The following is a 17,199-nucleotide window of genomic DNA, read 5'->3' as shown; positions in this document are numbered from 1 at the left end:
TCAGTTATTATCATTTAAAAAAAATGTTGATGTGTTTTGCTTTGTTTTTTGTTGCATTTACAGTTTTGATGAGCAGACAGGTTTTGCACAAAAGCAAGATAACAGCTAAGCTAAGATGTCACCAGCATGGACCATTCCACACTTTGAGACAGACTTTATTGTAGTGATGTAGGGATGATAAGAGAACAGTGGGATGAAGGGGGAAGGAAGTAGGAGGATAAACAGTGAACAGGTTGGTACTGTTGATTGATTGGACGTACTACGATGATGCCCAGAGACTCAGAAAGGGTACCATTTCTGTAATATTTTGGTAGAGTGATTGGACTCCCCAATTCAACCTAGGAGGGGAGAGAGGTATATAGGATTGTTAATGGGAGGCAAGGAAATAGAGGGAGGGAGGGTGTGTTCAAGAAAACGAGAGAAACAGTGCTAGAGAGCTGGTCTGCCTTAAATATGTTTTAGGGAGTAGATTAAGAAGGCAAAGTGAGGCATGGTCCTGCTGCCGAACCTTTGTTAGCAAGTTAATTCCATTTTAAGCAATCCTGGTGGAATTTTTGCACAAAAGCAGGCTAAATTAAATTCCTAGAGAGATTTAACCTCTTTAGAGAAGGCTAGCAATCAGTCTGAGATTAATCCTAGTGATCCTTGTGAATTACTGTATTCACAGTCACTTTGTTTACATTATATTTTATCAACCATTAGAATTAAAAATACTATTTATTAATTTCCTTTTGGCTTAGTCCCTTACCTGTATTTATCAGGGTTCACCACAGCGAAATTAAGTGGCAACTATTCCAGCATATGTTTTACACAGCCGATGTCCTTTCAGTTGCAACCCAGAACTAGGAAACAACCATACATTTTCATTTAAACATACACTCTCATACACTATGGCCAGTTTACTTTATTTAATTGACCTATAGCACATGTCTTTGTATTGTGGGGGGCGAAACACCTGTAGGAAACCCACGTGAACAGGGAAAAACATGCAAACTCAACACAGCTGGAACTCGATCCACTGACCTTCTTGCTGTGATGTGACAGAATTAAAATATGTACGTATTCAAATGTATAACGCCCAAAAAAATGCTGTTTGTTCAAACTACTTATTTAAAATGAGCCAAACCAACACAATTCAAGTCTTGTTTTTTTGAGGGGACAACTTTTAAATTTTAAAAATGCTCAAATATGAGCATTTGAGATTTCCATATAAGGGATAAAAAGACAACGTAGATGAAAAAATAATAATAATAAAACAGGCAGCATGGTGGCTTAATGGTTAGCACTGTCGCCTCACAGCAAGAAGGTCGCTGGTTTGAATCCTGGCTGGGCCAGTTGGCATATCTGTGTGGAGTTTGCATGTTCTCCGTGTTCGTGTGGGTTTCCTCTGGGTTCTCTGGCTTCCAGCTCAGTGAGAGTTATCAGATTGGTGGGCAAAAGGGCCATTATTTTACTCATCTGATTGACTCACATAATGTTTTATTTGCATCATTAATTATGTGAAAGATCCTGTAGTCTGTTTAAGAATGTCATGAATGTGCATTTATCCCAGCAATCTACAACACATGAAATGACATAGCAGCAGATTTTCATCTTGAATCAGCAAATTTGCAACAGACTAATTTAAACTAGGTCAAGGCACAATTTTCCTATTATACTGGCTTTCTTTATTCTACTTTTGTGCAATACCCCTCTGGTCTCACTGTTTCAAACACTTCAAAACAATGAATCATTTTGCAAAGCAGTCGTTCAATTGATTTCCCTCTCACTGGTGTGTTTGATTTCTAGGTTTCACTCATTCCTGCTATTTCTGGGCCACCCACCATACGCCATTAGAGAAGTGAGCGTCCACCGCTTCAGCAAGATTCTGAGTGAGTTTGCTCTTGAGTACCGAACCACCAGAGAGCGAGTGCTGCAGCAGAAACAGAAACGAGCCAATCATCGTGAGAGGAACAAGACCCGCGGCAAAATGATCACAGAGGTGAGTGTGAACAGCTTCGGCACTCTAAACAGGGCTCATTTTAATCAAGTCTACACCAGATTTGACTGACTGGGTAAAAAAGTGTATACATCCTTGTTAAAATGTCAGGTTTCTGTTATGTAAAAAAAACATAATACAGTTTTTCTTAAACGCTGAAACACATTTCACAAACGTTTTCTCCCCAATATCTCCCCCAATATGTTCCCCAATATCTAAACACAGCACTCTTTTCTAAAGCAACACAAACACAACCACACCTTCTCACTTCAAAACTCAAAAAGATTATGTGTGTTTAATTGTTTAATACAATAAAATATATTTGCAGCGCTATTTTTTATTTTACATGTGGATTTCTATACTTCAATACTGGTAAACTCCACCAAAAAACATGAAGTATTTTTATTTAAATGTTATATTTGTGCTTTTTTTTACTTTGTATATTTGTATATAAAACAATCAAACTATAAAAAGAGCATTAATAATGATCAGCAGTGGTGGAAAGAGTTCTGTAAAATTCTACTCAAGTAAAAGTACCGTTACTTGCCCAAAAATGTAGTACAAGTAGGGTAAAAGTATTGTAATTAAGACTCAAAGTAGGAGTAAAAAGTAGCCCCTTTAAAAGTAGTGAGTATTACGCTGTAAAAAGCTGATGCGTTTACATGTAATTACGTGTGTGTGTGTGTGTGTGTGTGTGTGTGTGTGTGTGTGTGTGTGTGTGTGTGTGTGTGTGTGTGTGTACGTGTGTGTACGTACGTAACATTTTGTAGTGCTTTTAGTTATTGTAAAAGCCATTTCAGTCATTGCATGTAAATATTTTGGACATCTTCTTGAACACTTTTTATGCTACGTTTGCTGCATGTCTTTAGATAGTTCAGTATGATGTAATTTTCTTTCTTTGTGCGATTTGGTTGGACAGTAATCACATAACTGATTTTTCTAATCCCCATAGACAGGAAAAAATAAGTGACTGCAGGTTGAAGGAAAGTTGTAGAGTAAAAAAATTTACTCAAAAGAAACTAAAAATAGACATTTCTAAAAATACTCAGTAAATTACTGAGAAAAATGACTCAATTACAGTAATTTGAATATTTTTAAATTTGCTCCGTCACACCACTGATGATTAGTAATTATTCATAATATTAAAATTCCAGAAAAAAAAATGCTCAACCTTATACTCATTTTCCCCTCTCTTGAGCTAAAATGCCTGATCAAGCCTTTTAGTTTCTGTTTCGTCATTCCTCCACTAGAGGGAGTGATTATTCCTCCAGATGTTTGCTGTTTGCCTACCTGAGAGCAGTAAGGTCTGATCCTTATCACGGGTATATTTCATGTCCCCCAAGCAACCCGTCTCTGGGTGTTTTAAAACACTACAATTACAAAAAAATAAAACCCATGGATTGTCGTGGGTTTTGCCTTTCTGGACTTGCCCTGGGTGTTTGTTTCTGCAGGAGGCCAGTGTTCCCGTCTCATGGGGGATGTTGTAGCCAGGAAAGCCCTCCATGGCATGTTATCCTTGGCGGGGGTCTTCCTTAGGCTAATTCAATCTCTGTGTGAAAATGCAAACCTTTGGATGTCCCTGGACGGGTCTATGTGGAAGATCTGGCTCTGGAGAGGTAGAGCTGAGGTAGAGGAGGAAGCTCAGTATCACAGGCTTTCTCGTGCTGCTGCAAAACTATAAGCCCAAGTGGGTTATAGACAGACGTGTAGCTTTATGTTTTGTAAATGTTTGCTCATGGTACTATGGTAAGGGTTGTTGTAGTTCATTAGAGTGCAAATGAAGTCTGAAAGGTCTTTCAAATGAGAGAGAGAAAAAAATAACTCCCTTCAATTAGTTATTTTGTAGTTGATGCATCATAACAACTAAAATGAATATTTTATGATTATGACTATTTTATGTTAATGAATTCAATAAATAACAACAAATAAACAACAACAAATAAATAAGGAAATAAACTTAATGATTTTATATGGATGTGTATAACAAGAAAATAAACAAAATATTAAATGAAACATTTAGAGAAACAATCCAAATATAAACATTTAGGGTATATATAAAAATAAATATATGGCCTTTATGCGTTTTTTCCAAGTGCTGTCAACTACATATATGCCAGTCAACGACAATGACTAGGCAAAAGGAAAAGAAAAAAACACTCAAACATCCATTGCAAAATAAAATGTTACATTATTAAAATAAAAGAATGATACTACGCTAGTGCGACCATTACACACTTCTCATCAGAGCTAGCTGAACTAAACTGAACTCCCATACATGCGTACTTACATCTAATAGGTAAAACAACCACAGAAATAGTCCACTTAAAGGGGACATTAATACACAATGCATATCAAACATTAAGTTACCGTTACAATATCACAATAATAAACCTAGAAAAAAACAGAGCAATCACTAACTTCCCAGACTGTTGTTGTGTTTGCGATAAGGAGGGACGAGGCTGAATCCAGCTTCTTTTTTGCAGCTTCTTATTGACTCTATCCACCTTAAAAACCATGAAGTTTCGTTTTTTTAGCTTTTTAATCACGCTCAAGAGAACACACTGAGCAAGGGCTTATTATGCAGTTCTGGCGCTATCTTGTAGATAGACAACTTCAACCGTCTTTGGCCGCCGACGAGCTCTTTTGAAATTCGAAATATTTTAAAATAGGCACTATTTTTACAAATAAACTGCATAGTTGCAATCTAAAAAACTACATTCTTGACAAAAAAGCCTCAAAAGTACATTTTGTTGTCTAACAACAGTAATATTTGTCAAACTGTAGCATCTCTGCTTGTTGCTTGCTGTATGTGGGCGGAGTAATACAAAGAGGTGAACGGTGGAGAGCCCTTTGTGTGATGTTACTGGCAAAATATTGCACGGCTATAAGCAAATCAAATTCAAGAATCAGACAGAACTGATATATATACACACACACACACACACACACACACACACACACAACAGTTCTGTCTGGTTCTCGAATCTGATTGGCTGATAGCCCTGATATATTTAAGTATTATCAGCACTTGTACAGCATCTTTACACTTTGTGTATTACTCCGCCTACATACAGCCAGCAACAAGCAGATACTACAGATCTAAAGTGTCATTGGAATCTTTAAAAGATGCTTGCTCAGCTGTTTAACTGTCAGCCTATGATTTAAATCCAACGCGGAAGAAAGTAGTTCCTCATACAAAAGCGTTTTTGAGCCTCTCCATGTTTGATTTTGTTTTTATATACACAATTATGCCTGCGGCCTCGTGTCAACGCACGCCTCCCACCAGTGCCGATATACAGCCATATCGCACTGCTACTCTTGTGATATTGCTCATATATATATGAGACCTTATCCATATTTCTTTGCATGTTGAACACACGTTGACCACAACAGGAAAAAACAGCAATTGCATTAATTGTGTTAATTTTGCATTATTTTTTTATATAAAAAAGAAAATCAAACACGGAGAGTCTAAAAACCCTTTTGTATTAGCAACTACTATTTTCCACCACTTATTCACATCTGCAGCTGATGTCAGAACAGCAGAAGCCGTTATTAATTCACCAACATCACTTTAAAGCTAGTATTTAAATGATTCTCTAGCGTAATGTCTGAAGTAATGACAAAACAGATAATTTTGCTCACACTTTAAGTTTATTAGGCTGAACGTGACATAAAATGCCATCTGTCTACAGCGATATGTTCTATAATATCACAGTTTATTACAGTTTCAATAGTTCTCTGTTGCAATCAGTATATCACAATAATTAACCCAGAAAAAAGCTGCGCAATCACTACCAGACTGCTGTTGTGTTTGCAGTAAGGAAAATGCTAAACACACGCGGGCATTTCTGCGTTCTTTCTACTAAAAATACACACATTCCTGATATCGGAGTCCCACACTCACACTCAATACACTACAATTATATGGTGTAAATACAGCACTACAACATACAAAAAGAGAGAGATCAATTTAGAATATCACTTACCAGTTTAATAATGATTTGTTCAGCTGGGCCTGGTTTTTCAAAAGGTTTAATCCGATTAAAATTGATCTGGATTTAGTAATCCTTTATTTGCGATTCATGATCGAGTACTCCAGCTTACTTTTTGAGCCAGTTTTTCAAAGCAACATTGGATTGGATCAATCTGATCCAGATAGAAACTTTTCAGGATCACTAAATCTGGATAGCCAGTGCTCAAACAGAATAGGAAATCACAATGTAGAACTATAGAGATGTAAAAAGCAACGAGTAGAATAGCCAGTGTGGGGTCAATATAACTTTAAAAAATACTAAAAAAAAAAACAAAAGACAAGAAAAACCCCACCCCATCCTCTTCCAGCAGTCCGCTCATCTGATGCCTAAAACACAAACACTGTCCATTGAGGATATTTATAACAAGTTTAAAATACTATAAAAAAAAAAAGACTTAATGTCAAAAACTCCACAATAATTTTAGACTTCCTCATCTGATGTGGAGCTTGTCTGAGCATAGCCTTTAGGAGGTGATCTCAAGTCTGGCCTTGGTTATATATTTATTTATTTATTTATAGAACAGTTCTGTCTGGTTCTCAAATCTGATTGGTTAATAGCCATGCAATATTCTGCAATTTCAGAACTCCTACAGCCTCTTTACCCTTTGTGTATTACTCCACCTACATACAACCAGCAAAAAGCAGACACTATAGATCTAAAGTTCAAAAGATGCTTGCTCAACTGTTTAACTGTCAGCTTATAATTTGAATCCAATGTGGAAGAAAGTAGTTCCACATACAAAAGGGTTTTTGAAACTCTTTGTGTTTGATTTAGTTTTTATATACACAACTATGCCATCAAACTGTTGTATAAACACAATATCACACTCTTAGCAGTGCGATATGGCTGTATATTGGCACTGAATGGGCCTGCGGCCTCGTACCATTGCACGCCTCCCACCAGTTCCAATATACAGCCATATCGCACTGGGAGTGTGATATTGCTCATATATATTGCTCATATATATATAGTTAAATCCAGATTTTTTTGGATCAAAGTGAACCAAATCTTTCAAAGAAAGTCTGAAAAACCAAAACTAAAGGTTTAATTCTGATCAAAACCAAAATTGGATTACATGATCTAATCCAATTATGTAATGCATTTTTTTCAGAAAGAAAGAAAGAAAGAAAGAAAGAAAGAAAGAAAGAAAGAAAGAAAGAAAGAAAGAAAGAAAGAAAGAAAGAAAGAAAGAAAGAAAGAAAGAAAGCTAACCTGACTTGGAAGTGCATTGGAAGTAAAGTTTAGTGTAGTTGTGTCAAATCAAATTCCAAACCCTTTTTTCACCCTAATATTACCTGCTCTTATGTTCTTCCCCCTGTGTGTTGTCTTCTCTGTAGAGTGATGAGGAAGAGGAGGATGAGGTATGCCTGAATGTGTGTGCTTTGGTTCACTTGAGCATGAATGGCTTAATGTTTTCTTCCTGTAACTCCACTGACCTGTATTGTTTAGCATGTACAATATTACCACACCTGATGTTAGTTCCTGTTGCAACAACTGGAGGCTGTAGAATCTAATCTTCTCTTCATTGTATATGCAATTTTCAAAGTTCTCCATTTAGCTGAACATATGAAAATGTTTTGTGTGCTTTACAAACAGTATAATTTATAGATTAAACATCATTTTAGTAGTTCACATTAAACTTAAATCCTGTGATATACAATGTAAATGCATTTTTCAGTATAAGAGGTTTTTGATTTGAGTTCGATTAGAGCACAACATTCTTGTTGTGGAAGTAAAACATTTTTTTTTCTATTCGGAAATTGATTTTAGCTGTAACAAAAAAAAAAACATTTAAAAAAAATTATTTAAAAATCTACATTACCCACAATGCTTTGCAGAATATTTAAAACTTATTTTAAAATGCATATTTTGCATTCATTCATTTTCTTTTCGGCTTAGTTCCTTTATTATTCTGGGGTCGCCACAGCATTATGAACTGCCAACTCATCCAGCATATGTTTTATGCAGCGGATGCCCTTCCAGCTGTAACCCATCACTGTGAAACACCCTTACACACTCATTCACACACATACACTACAGACAATTTTAGCTTGCCAAATTCAACTGTACCGCATGTCTTTAGACTGTGGGGGAAACGGGAGCACCCACGCGAACCCACACGAACCCACATGAACACGGGGAGAACATGCTAAACCCACACAGAAATAACAATTGACCTAGCTGAGGCTCGAAGCAACCTTCTTGCTGTGAGGCAACAACACTACCTATTGCGCCACCACGATGGCCGCATATTTAGCAATAAACTGAAAATAGATTGTTTATATAGATCCAACAAATAACTTTAAAACATATGTTTTCTCATTTGTTGTCAGTTCAGTTTAAACAAATGTTTTTTTGTTGTCTTGTCCTTTTTTATTATTATTTCTTCTAACTTTAACTTGCAATGTTGTTTTATTAAAACAATTTCTTAAAAAAAATAGTGATACAATTAAGTTTTTCCGGATCCCCTCTTCTGTTATATGATGCACTATATAATCCCCTAATGTGTGAATATTATACTACTAAACCATTATAAACTGATCTTTACGAATGTTCAGATGTGATTTTGTTTGTATGTTTTTTTTTTTATATTGATTATGGGAATATTACTTTTAATCATACTGTACATTGGAAGCATATTTATGAAAGTGCACTGTTTGGAGTGAAACTTATAATAACTAATAATAAAACGTGAAAAAAAATCTTCCAGCGGAGTGCTATTTGTGCTCATATTTTTAATATCGATGACTTTGTGTTGTCAGAGTGGGAAGTTTGCAGGAAGTCCTATGGAGGGTCAGGAGTGTCAACCGCAGGGTTTGGGCTACACAGAGGACGTGACTGAGCATGAGCAGATGACCGCAGTGCTTTGTACCAGCCTGCAGGGTGGCGATAGTCCATCCTCTGTCCTTCCTGGCCTTCGCACACGGACCCGAGCCACTCGAGGTACATTCACAATCATGTTATGTAAATATATTGAACAAAATTAATTTTGCAAACTAAAACTATTGGTTAAACAAAATATTATTTTAAATGTATTGGTTAAAACTTTTTGCAACCTGAAATAAAATGTAAAAAAATCTTATATATTTGAAAAACAAATATTTAACACTTACAAATATGTAACACTTTACAATAATGGTAGAAATGTGCATTAAATAACAACTTGAGTGTTGAGGCACAGGACTGTTAACTAATCATTAAGTAATATGTTATTGTTGTTATGGCTTTTGAATTAGTTAGCCATGTGCCTCAAAAAGTAAAGTCATAACATAATGGCACAATTGCAAGTCATTAGCTAATGTTGAATTGAAGTGTTTCTTCCGATAACGATAAACTTCAGGTGAAGGGTCAGGTGAACGGAAGTGCGCGGGTCCCACGGAAAAGCTGGAGGTGAGATATTTGCTCTCACTCCGCACCCAATCTCCGGAGGGGAGGCTCAAGGGGTGGGAGAAAGGAGACCGTCCTCCCAGCGCTCGTGAGCCACTGGCAAAACGCACCAAATCTGCAAGCTAGACAGCATAGCGTCCCAGACTGGCAGATTTCGGGCTGTCACATCCGGGGAAGTGGAAAAGTGCTCTTTCATGATGTTTTCATGGCAGTAAAAAGTGCCGTTGGAAATGGGGCCCCGCCCTCCAGCGGGGAAAGAGCAAGTTCCCTCTTTTCCAGATGGCCTGTCCCAGGGACACTTCGAGGTCCGTTGCCGGACTTAGCGGCGTTCTGGGCAGGGGGGGCTGCCTGCTTCCAAGGTGCCCGACGCGGTTGCTTCGCCAGAGGCGTGTGCGGGGGCGGAGCAGCTCTCGTAGGCGGGCGCCTTCGGCGAGGAGCAGGTATGAATGGCACGGCGGGCGGAGCGGGCTACGGACCGCCGATAAGACATCACCCATCAACTGATCTCTCACCGCCTTGAATTCCTGGGTGAATTTACAGACGGTATCGCCGAACATGGCTTGGGATATGGGGAAGTCAAGAAAGCGGACTTTGTCGACTTCGCGCATATCAGCCAGGGGTGGCGCTCCTGGATCACTAATGTGGACATCGTCCTCCCCAACGCACACGCAGCGGACTCAGTAGTCCGAAGAGCTAAGTTGGCGGCAGTGCGGAGCTTGTAAGCCTGGGTTGGACCCACCCTCGTGCAGCTTGTCCAGCGCCTGCGCTTGGTAGCGCTGGTAGGTGGCTATTGCATGCAAGACGGAAGCAGCCTGGCCCGCAGCTATGTAAGCTCTAGCTCCGAGGGAGGCAGATAACTTACAGGCTTTGGATGGGGGACGAGGCGGACCCCGCCAAGAAGAGGCGCCGCGCGGATTGACCGCCATCGCGCACTCAACCTGAGGAATCGCCACATACCCCCTGGCTGTTCCACCGTCAAGAGTGGTGAGGGTGGAGGGACACGCAGCACGAGCAGAGAAAAGTGCTCTTCAAGACCGCGTGAGCCTACTGTGCACCTCCGGGAAGAAGGGAACACCCCTCTAGTCGGTTTGGAGATGGTTTATCCCCCAGCTCCGCGGCCGAACCGACTAGAGGGGTGTTCCCTTCTTCCCGGAGGTGCACAGTAGGCTCAGCAGCCCGGGAAAGCACCGCTAACATGTCCGTTTCAGGATCCGTAGTGACAGCGCTCACCTGCCCGGAGGGGTCTGGATCATCGGACAATAAAAGCCCACCCTCCGATGCCGCGGTGGACGTCTGGTCTCCGGTGTCATCGGGCGTAAGGGCTACCATCTGTTATACGGATCGCTTCCCCCGCCCAAAGCTTGGATGGAGCGCTTAGAGGAGCGGGGTGTCCGCGGCGCCGTGGGCGACGGATTATCTCTCGCTGAAACTCTCAGATCTGCCCGAGTGCCCGCTGCAGAGCAGGGGACCACTGGGGTGGTTCGCCCTTTTGCAAAAGCTAGCCGCGATATTTACTGCGCAACAGTCATGGCATCGCAATGACGACATGAACTCCACGCGAGCAGCGCATTAACATGCTGGACCCCCCAGGCATGCAACGCAGTGCCCGTGCCCATCATCCGAGGACAGGAAACCACCGCATCCAGAAACGCACAGTTCGCAGCGCCGTCCTGAAAAGGACGTGCTGCATGACTGTGTTGCTCTTTCTGTGAAGTTTGCAACTTTATACGCACCGCTCTGGAGGACCCGACCCAAAGAACGCCAGGCAAGGGAGAAACCCAGCTCGACCGTCTGCCACTGCGTGTACACACTCTGGACCGGGAGAATGCTCTCGTTCGCTCAGAACGGCTGGTCACAGCAGGAGGAACCCTCATCGACTCGATCAGAAAGTCTCTGAAGCGAAAAGGATGGCGTTTGTTCGCTCCAGGTGTGCTTATATGCTGGGATAATTGGCAATGAGGCACACCTGTGCAAGCTTACGCTGCCAATTAATTGCATTCATTGGCCCGTTCAATACTCTTTCAGACAAGCGGCTTCTGAACCGAATCCTCCCATTTTGTGGATTTTCAGAAAGATCAAATCCACTTAATAGCACTGAAGTTCCCCAACCGAAGGGGAACACAAGGACGCAAAGCCGCTAAAGAACGCATATTGAGAAACAGCTACAGCCTTGGAGTCGGTTGCTAGAGATACGGATGTTGGACGAGGCGAAGTTCAAAGTCCTTCCTGGGGTTTCTGTTGTTTCAGAGTTATGGTGTTGACCCGATGGCTTGTTGTTGAAGCGGTGACGACTGGCAGAGATGACCGGCAAAAGATGACAAAGAAATTTCCTTTGTTCAAAGTTTTATAGGCTTTTGTAGAGGCTGGGTCTACACAATAAGTGTCCAATCAGAGAAGCTGTGGGGTGGGGTCACACTGCAGTTGCCTCCTCTTGAAGGCTGGGTTGGCAAATTGTGTTGGTGCTGCTTTGATGGCAAAGTTGTTAAAATAAAGAATCATAACATGGACAGTTTTTATAGTATGGTTTCTTCATATAAACCAATGAATTTGAAACTTTCCGAGCTTTTAATCAATACCAAAGATGAAGTATTTCACAAACATTCTTTAGATTGAATTTGTCACTGAGGGCTATAGCTCAGTAACTATCCATAAAAGTTTTGTTAAACACATGGAACATGTACACACAAAAACCTACAGAAACATAAAGCAAACATACATTACTCAAATAAACACAGTTTTACTTAAATGTCCATTTAAACTTTAAAAGCTTTTCTGATCGCTTCTTGGTCTGCCTAGAATGTGTATTCCTCTCAGACGCGGGTCGCAGGTGTGAATCAAAAGGCACTTCTCAAAAACCGGTTTGGAGGGTTTTTAAGTGTAGAGCCTCTTTTATTGTTTTAAGGTGTAGAGTTAATTAGCACGCAGTTGTGATCGTGAATGGCAAGTCATCCTCTGGATAACCTTTTGCTGGGTGCCTTTGGATTGCTTTGAAAATGAAATCAAAGCTCAGACATGTAGGTACCAACCAATCTTTTAAGAATAATATGGTCTGTGACTTGTTCGGTTCTGGAACAATCCGTTGACCCCATACACCATTGACCCTAAGTAGTATAATGGAATTCAGTAGTTCATAATTTCACCTTTCTTCAAAATATTTTATTTTTTGTAGATAGAAACTTAAAAAGATTTGGAACTACTTGAGAGTAAATAGTGAGTAAATTTTCATTTTGATGTAAACTTTCCCTTTAAACTTTGCTTTGGCTTACAGTGTTCTGTCATTTCTGCCAAGCTATATTTACTAAGACTAAATCGAAACTTGTTGTCTTCTCATCTGTTTCCAAGGTCATACAGCACTTTTGTCCACTGCAAATGAAGACACTTCTAATTGCACAAATGACACAGCAGATGAGATCATGGAGCGGATTGTGAAATCAGCCACTCAGGGCCCCAGTCAGAGAACACAGCCTCGTGAGAGGAGACGTTCCAGAGCAAACCGCAAATCCTGTGAGTCTCAAACACTAATTAATACACCTTGATTTAAATGCTTTTTGGTTGATTTGATTACAAATAGATGTCCATGGTTTAAACCTGTGGTCTCATTTAAAAACTTGGCTTGTCTAGAAAATAGAAATTACCTCACAAAGGTTGCAAATAAAAACAATCTTGATATGCGCACCTTCAAGTAAAGTCTGGACTAGAGTCGTTTAAAGTATCGATTTCAGTACTAAGTTTTCCAACGTAATATATTTTGATCAGGTCTTCTGCTCAAGAAGGCTTGATTTATTTGATCAAATACAGTAAAAGCAAGAAATATTGTAAAATATTATTGCAATTTATAACTGTATTCTGTTAAAATGTTATGTACTATTGTGATGGCATATCCTTTCAGTTATTCAGTCTTCAAGCGTCTTTTCAGAATTTTTTATTTTTTTTAATGACTGATACAATGTCTACTACTACTTATTCCTATTCCACTACTACAACTACTACCCCTTCAGAACAAAATTTGAACAAAAAAGTTTTACAAGACTGTAGTGATTACAATGTTACTCAAATTTATCAGGAAATAATTACAATTAAAACCTATTAAAATATCTTCAATATGTTTGTACAAATTTAAAAAACACAAACATTGATTGTTATTTAAATAGAATTTTTGTAAAATATTTAATAAATATATAATTTATTACTATAATTTGTATTAGTCTGAATAGCATTTATTACCATTTTAAAACAGCAGGTGTTTAATATTATATATGATTTTCTGATCTCCCTTAAAAAATGGCATCATTCTCCACAGTTGCCTCACACTTATTCTATCTGTCGACAGTGAGAAGAACACTGAAGAACGGTCTTACCCCGGAGGAGGCACAGGCTCTGGGTTTGGCCAGCGGCTCTGAGATGCAGGTGTGAGACAGCAGACGCTCAGGGTCTGGACAAATAATATGAGCTGGACACACATGTTTGCTTGATTCTGGAGCAGGTGCATGTTTCGGGGTTTGTCTTTTACTGTGGACAACTGATATTCTCACAGGAGAAAGGGATTATAATTACTAACCCATCATACTATGCTTATCCTGGGGCGTGTAGTCAAACCTTTATTAGCTTCACTTGCATTTGCATATTGTCCCAGCGTGGAATGATTGAAACCACTCAGGTGCACGTCCACCGTTCCTGCTCTTTACCAGTGGACTGTTAACTTGAGTTCCCAAATGTTATTTTAATGCATTTTTGAAAGAAAACAAGCACAGTTGCTGCGCAACTTCCTGATGCACAATGTTTCTAGACGCTCACACATACACAGAGAATGCTTGTCTAGTTCTCCAGTACAAAGGCAAATATCCATCTCTTACCGCTGTGGCCTTTAAAATGAACCCAAAATAATTTTGTTGGTACTGGCTGTTTGGTTTAATTCAGATGACATTAAGTAGTAGCACCTTTAGCGATCACATCTTATGTAAATCAGTGGTGATTTTTATAGGTTACCACTGTGATAAATTTGTTTGTCTCACCTGTTTTAAAAAAGGCAGGGTTTGTGTTACATGTCTGGTTAGCTTCAGTTGAGCTGTGAAAGCTGTGTGTCCACTAAAGTATTTTACTGTAGCTCTTTTCAAAATGCCTAGCTGTAGAGTGTTTCACGCATTATGCTGTCAAAATGTCAACTGATACAAGGTTAAAAGACCAGAAATAACCAAGTTGGCTGGCGACAATGGCCTAGTTGTTAGTGCGTGGGCATATAGCACTTAGGTGCTCATGGTGACCCAAGTTCAATTACAGGCTTGAGGTCCTTTGTTGATCCTTTCTCTCTCTCTCATTTCTGTCTCTTCCCCAGTCCTAAAGGTTTAAACATCTTTAAAAAAGCATTTAATGTAGAACTATTTTCAATTTTAATCAAGATTCAAAATGTTAAAACTATAGTTCACCCACAAATTAAACTTCTCTCATCTTCTTGTCATCTTTTCAATCCCGTTCGACTTTCTTTTTTCTGTTAAAGCATCAGAACCAACTGTCAACTTCTATAGTATTCATTTTCCTATTTTCCTAATTGTGTAAATTATCATTTCGGGTCACTCAATAATTTGTAGTCTGAAATGTGCCTACAGTGCAGTGCTTTTAGTCTTTTTTTTGTTTTTCACTTGAGACGGTTAGTCTAGGCATCAGTTACTAGCAACTGTTTCCACAGATCATTTGTAAAAGATATACCTTGTCCTACAACCAAAATTCTTAAACTTTCTCGTCAAATCTCTGGTAACCAGAAAGAAATAAAATAAAACATATATGCTGCATGGTGGGACGTCATGGGGGCACAGTAAAGAAGGTCGCTGGTTCAAGCCCCGGCTGGGTCAGTTGGCTTTTCAGTGTGGAGTTTGCATGTTAATAATAATAATAAACAACTCCTTACATTTATATAGAGCTTTTCTGGACACTCAAAGCACTTTACACATAGGGGGGGATCTCCTCATCCACCACCAGTGTGCAGCATCCATCTGGATGATGCGATGGCAGCCCACAACCACCCATGAGTATGAGTGTGAATGCAAGAGTGTATGGGTGTTTCCCAGTGTTGGGTTGCAGCTGGAAGGGCATCCGCTGCAAAAAACATATGCTGGGTAAGTTGGCGGTTCATTTCGCTGTGGCGACCCCTGATTAATAAAAGGATTAAACCGAAAAGAAAATTATTGAATGCTGCATGGTGCTATGTTGTTTTTGGAGATTTTCCACTGCATTCAAGATAATACATACTATTTAGTCCTTATTTTAGAACCACCTACGGTGAGGTTCATAAACACTGCTGATTAGTTCGAGAGAATCATCATTACCAGCATCACTTTCAATGTGAGATACTGTGTGCTCATTTGTTTAAGTTGCGTTTATGTTATGGAAGCATAGGTGACACAACTATAGCGATAATTAGCGGTACTAAACTGCTGTGGAAATCAAACCAAACCGAAGTTAGTGGAACTATACCGAGCAGTGGAAAAAGTGACTTCAGTGCATCTGTTTGTTGTCATTTTTAAAAAAAAGTTGAAAAAAAAAGAATTAATTTATATTAATATATTAATTATAATTAAAAAGAATTATAATTATATGAATAGTAGCTATGAAAAAAATGCTTTGGTGGACACATGCTTTAGGGGAATTCTTAAAATGTTTTCTTTTTTCCCCTTGTGTGATCAAAACCTGTTTAACTCTAAGATAATCAACTTACTTTCACACAAATAATGACAAACCAACAAAAAGTCTGTATTTCTCCCTCCAGCTTCAATTTCTTCATGCATTTTCTCTTTAACAATACGTTCATGTCATAACTTGAGCTGCAAAAGTAGACAGATTTCTAATTTAACTAAAAGGACTTAGCCATATTTGTTAAAAAAAAGTGATAGCATTTTTATCAAGAGTGCCTTGAAGAAATGTGGTTCTATCAGAATCTGATTATTGGCATTTCAGGAAAAGTAAGTGGGAAACATTTAGGGTTTTTTTTCTGGCATTTTAGAAGAATAGCTCTCTTAAATCACAATTTTGATTTTGCATTAAACCTTGAAACTCACTTAATTTTCTGTTGTTGGGGGAAAATGGATATTGTGAGTTAATAGTTAGCTCTATTTAGATCAAATTAAACAGTTAATGTGTTTGTTGCAAAAAGCTATCATATTACTCATATGACTTTTAATATAGCCCTGAAATCATTGGACTACTTTTTGGTGCTTTTACTTGTTAACAGCTATAGATCAATACAAACGATTGTGAAAAGATCTGCATGACAATTCTTCATAAAACATTTTTTTACTGAAAAATCCTAAATCCTGGTTTGAAGCCAGGATGTTACAGAACGTTAGCAATAGTTGGTCAACAAACCCTTTCCTGTTTTTTGTTTTTTTCTTTGTGTTTAAGTTAATTGCTACATTTTTTGTTGATGTTTGTTTTGTTTTTTCTCCACAATTTACCACAGAGACACGTCCAGTGTCTGTGATAGTAGAACCATTTAGCACCTTATCATGTGTAGCATGCAATTTCGCAAAAGGAATTGCAAAATGGAGTGTTATAGAGTATGTTTTCACCTTTCCCTCAGATTTTTACTCTGAGTTATGTGGATAAGAGACTAGATACTTGTAAAGTAGAACCCCGATGTAGAGGCTAAACATGAGACAGATGCTGTAAAATTGTGTAAATGTCACTTCAACTTTTTTATTTGATGTTGTGTTCATGTTTTGTTTGTATTTTGTATAGAATAGTGTATTATAGGTCAAATGCAGTGTTATTCTGTGAAAATTCTAATTTAAGAGAAAGCAAGCCATG

General features: G+C 38.8%; 1 protein-coding gene across 9 annotated transcripts in view; it reads left to right on the top strand.

The window, feature by feature from the left end:
* The window catches only part of fhod3b (formin homology 2 domain containing 3b), a 339,130-nt gene extending 323,796 nt beyond the window's left edge, over window positions 1-15,334 (top strand). For 4 of the 9 annotated variants that reach the window (XM_087286867.1, XM_087286865.1, XM_087286863.1 and 1 more), the window contains 5 exons: window positions 1,789-1,981; window positions 7,353-7,376; window positions 8,778-8,958; window positions 12,745-12,906; window positions 13,733-15,334. In XM_087286867.1, the coding sequence (XP_087142993.1) occupies window positions 1,789-1,981; window positions 7,353-7,376; window positions 8,778-8,958; window positions 12,745-12,906; window positions 13,733-13,815 (643 nt within the window). In that variant the 3' untranslated portion in view covers window positions 13,816-15,334. Of the gene's footprint in view, window positions 1-1,788; window positions 2,270-2,627; window positions 4,115-7,352; window positions 7,377-8,777; window positions 8,959-12,744; window positions 12,907-13,732 lie in introns of those variants that run through there. The other 5 variants (XM_087286868.1, XM_087286866.1, XM_087286864.1 and 2 more) reach the window with 2 other exon arrangements.
* The last annotated feature ends 1,865 nt before the right edge of the window (window positions 15,335-17,199 follow it).

This window comes from Danio rerio, chromosome 16, assembly GCF_052040795.2.
Source record: "Danio rerio strain M-AB ecotype USA chromosome 16, GRCz13ab, whole genome shotgun sequence".
NCBI lineage: Eukaryota > Metazoa > Chordata > Actinopteri > Cypriniformes > Danionidae > Danio > Danio rerio.
The sequence above is the reverse complement of the archived record's forward strand: the minus strand, read 5'-3'. Positions and strand labels throughout refer to the sequence as shown.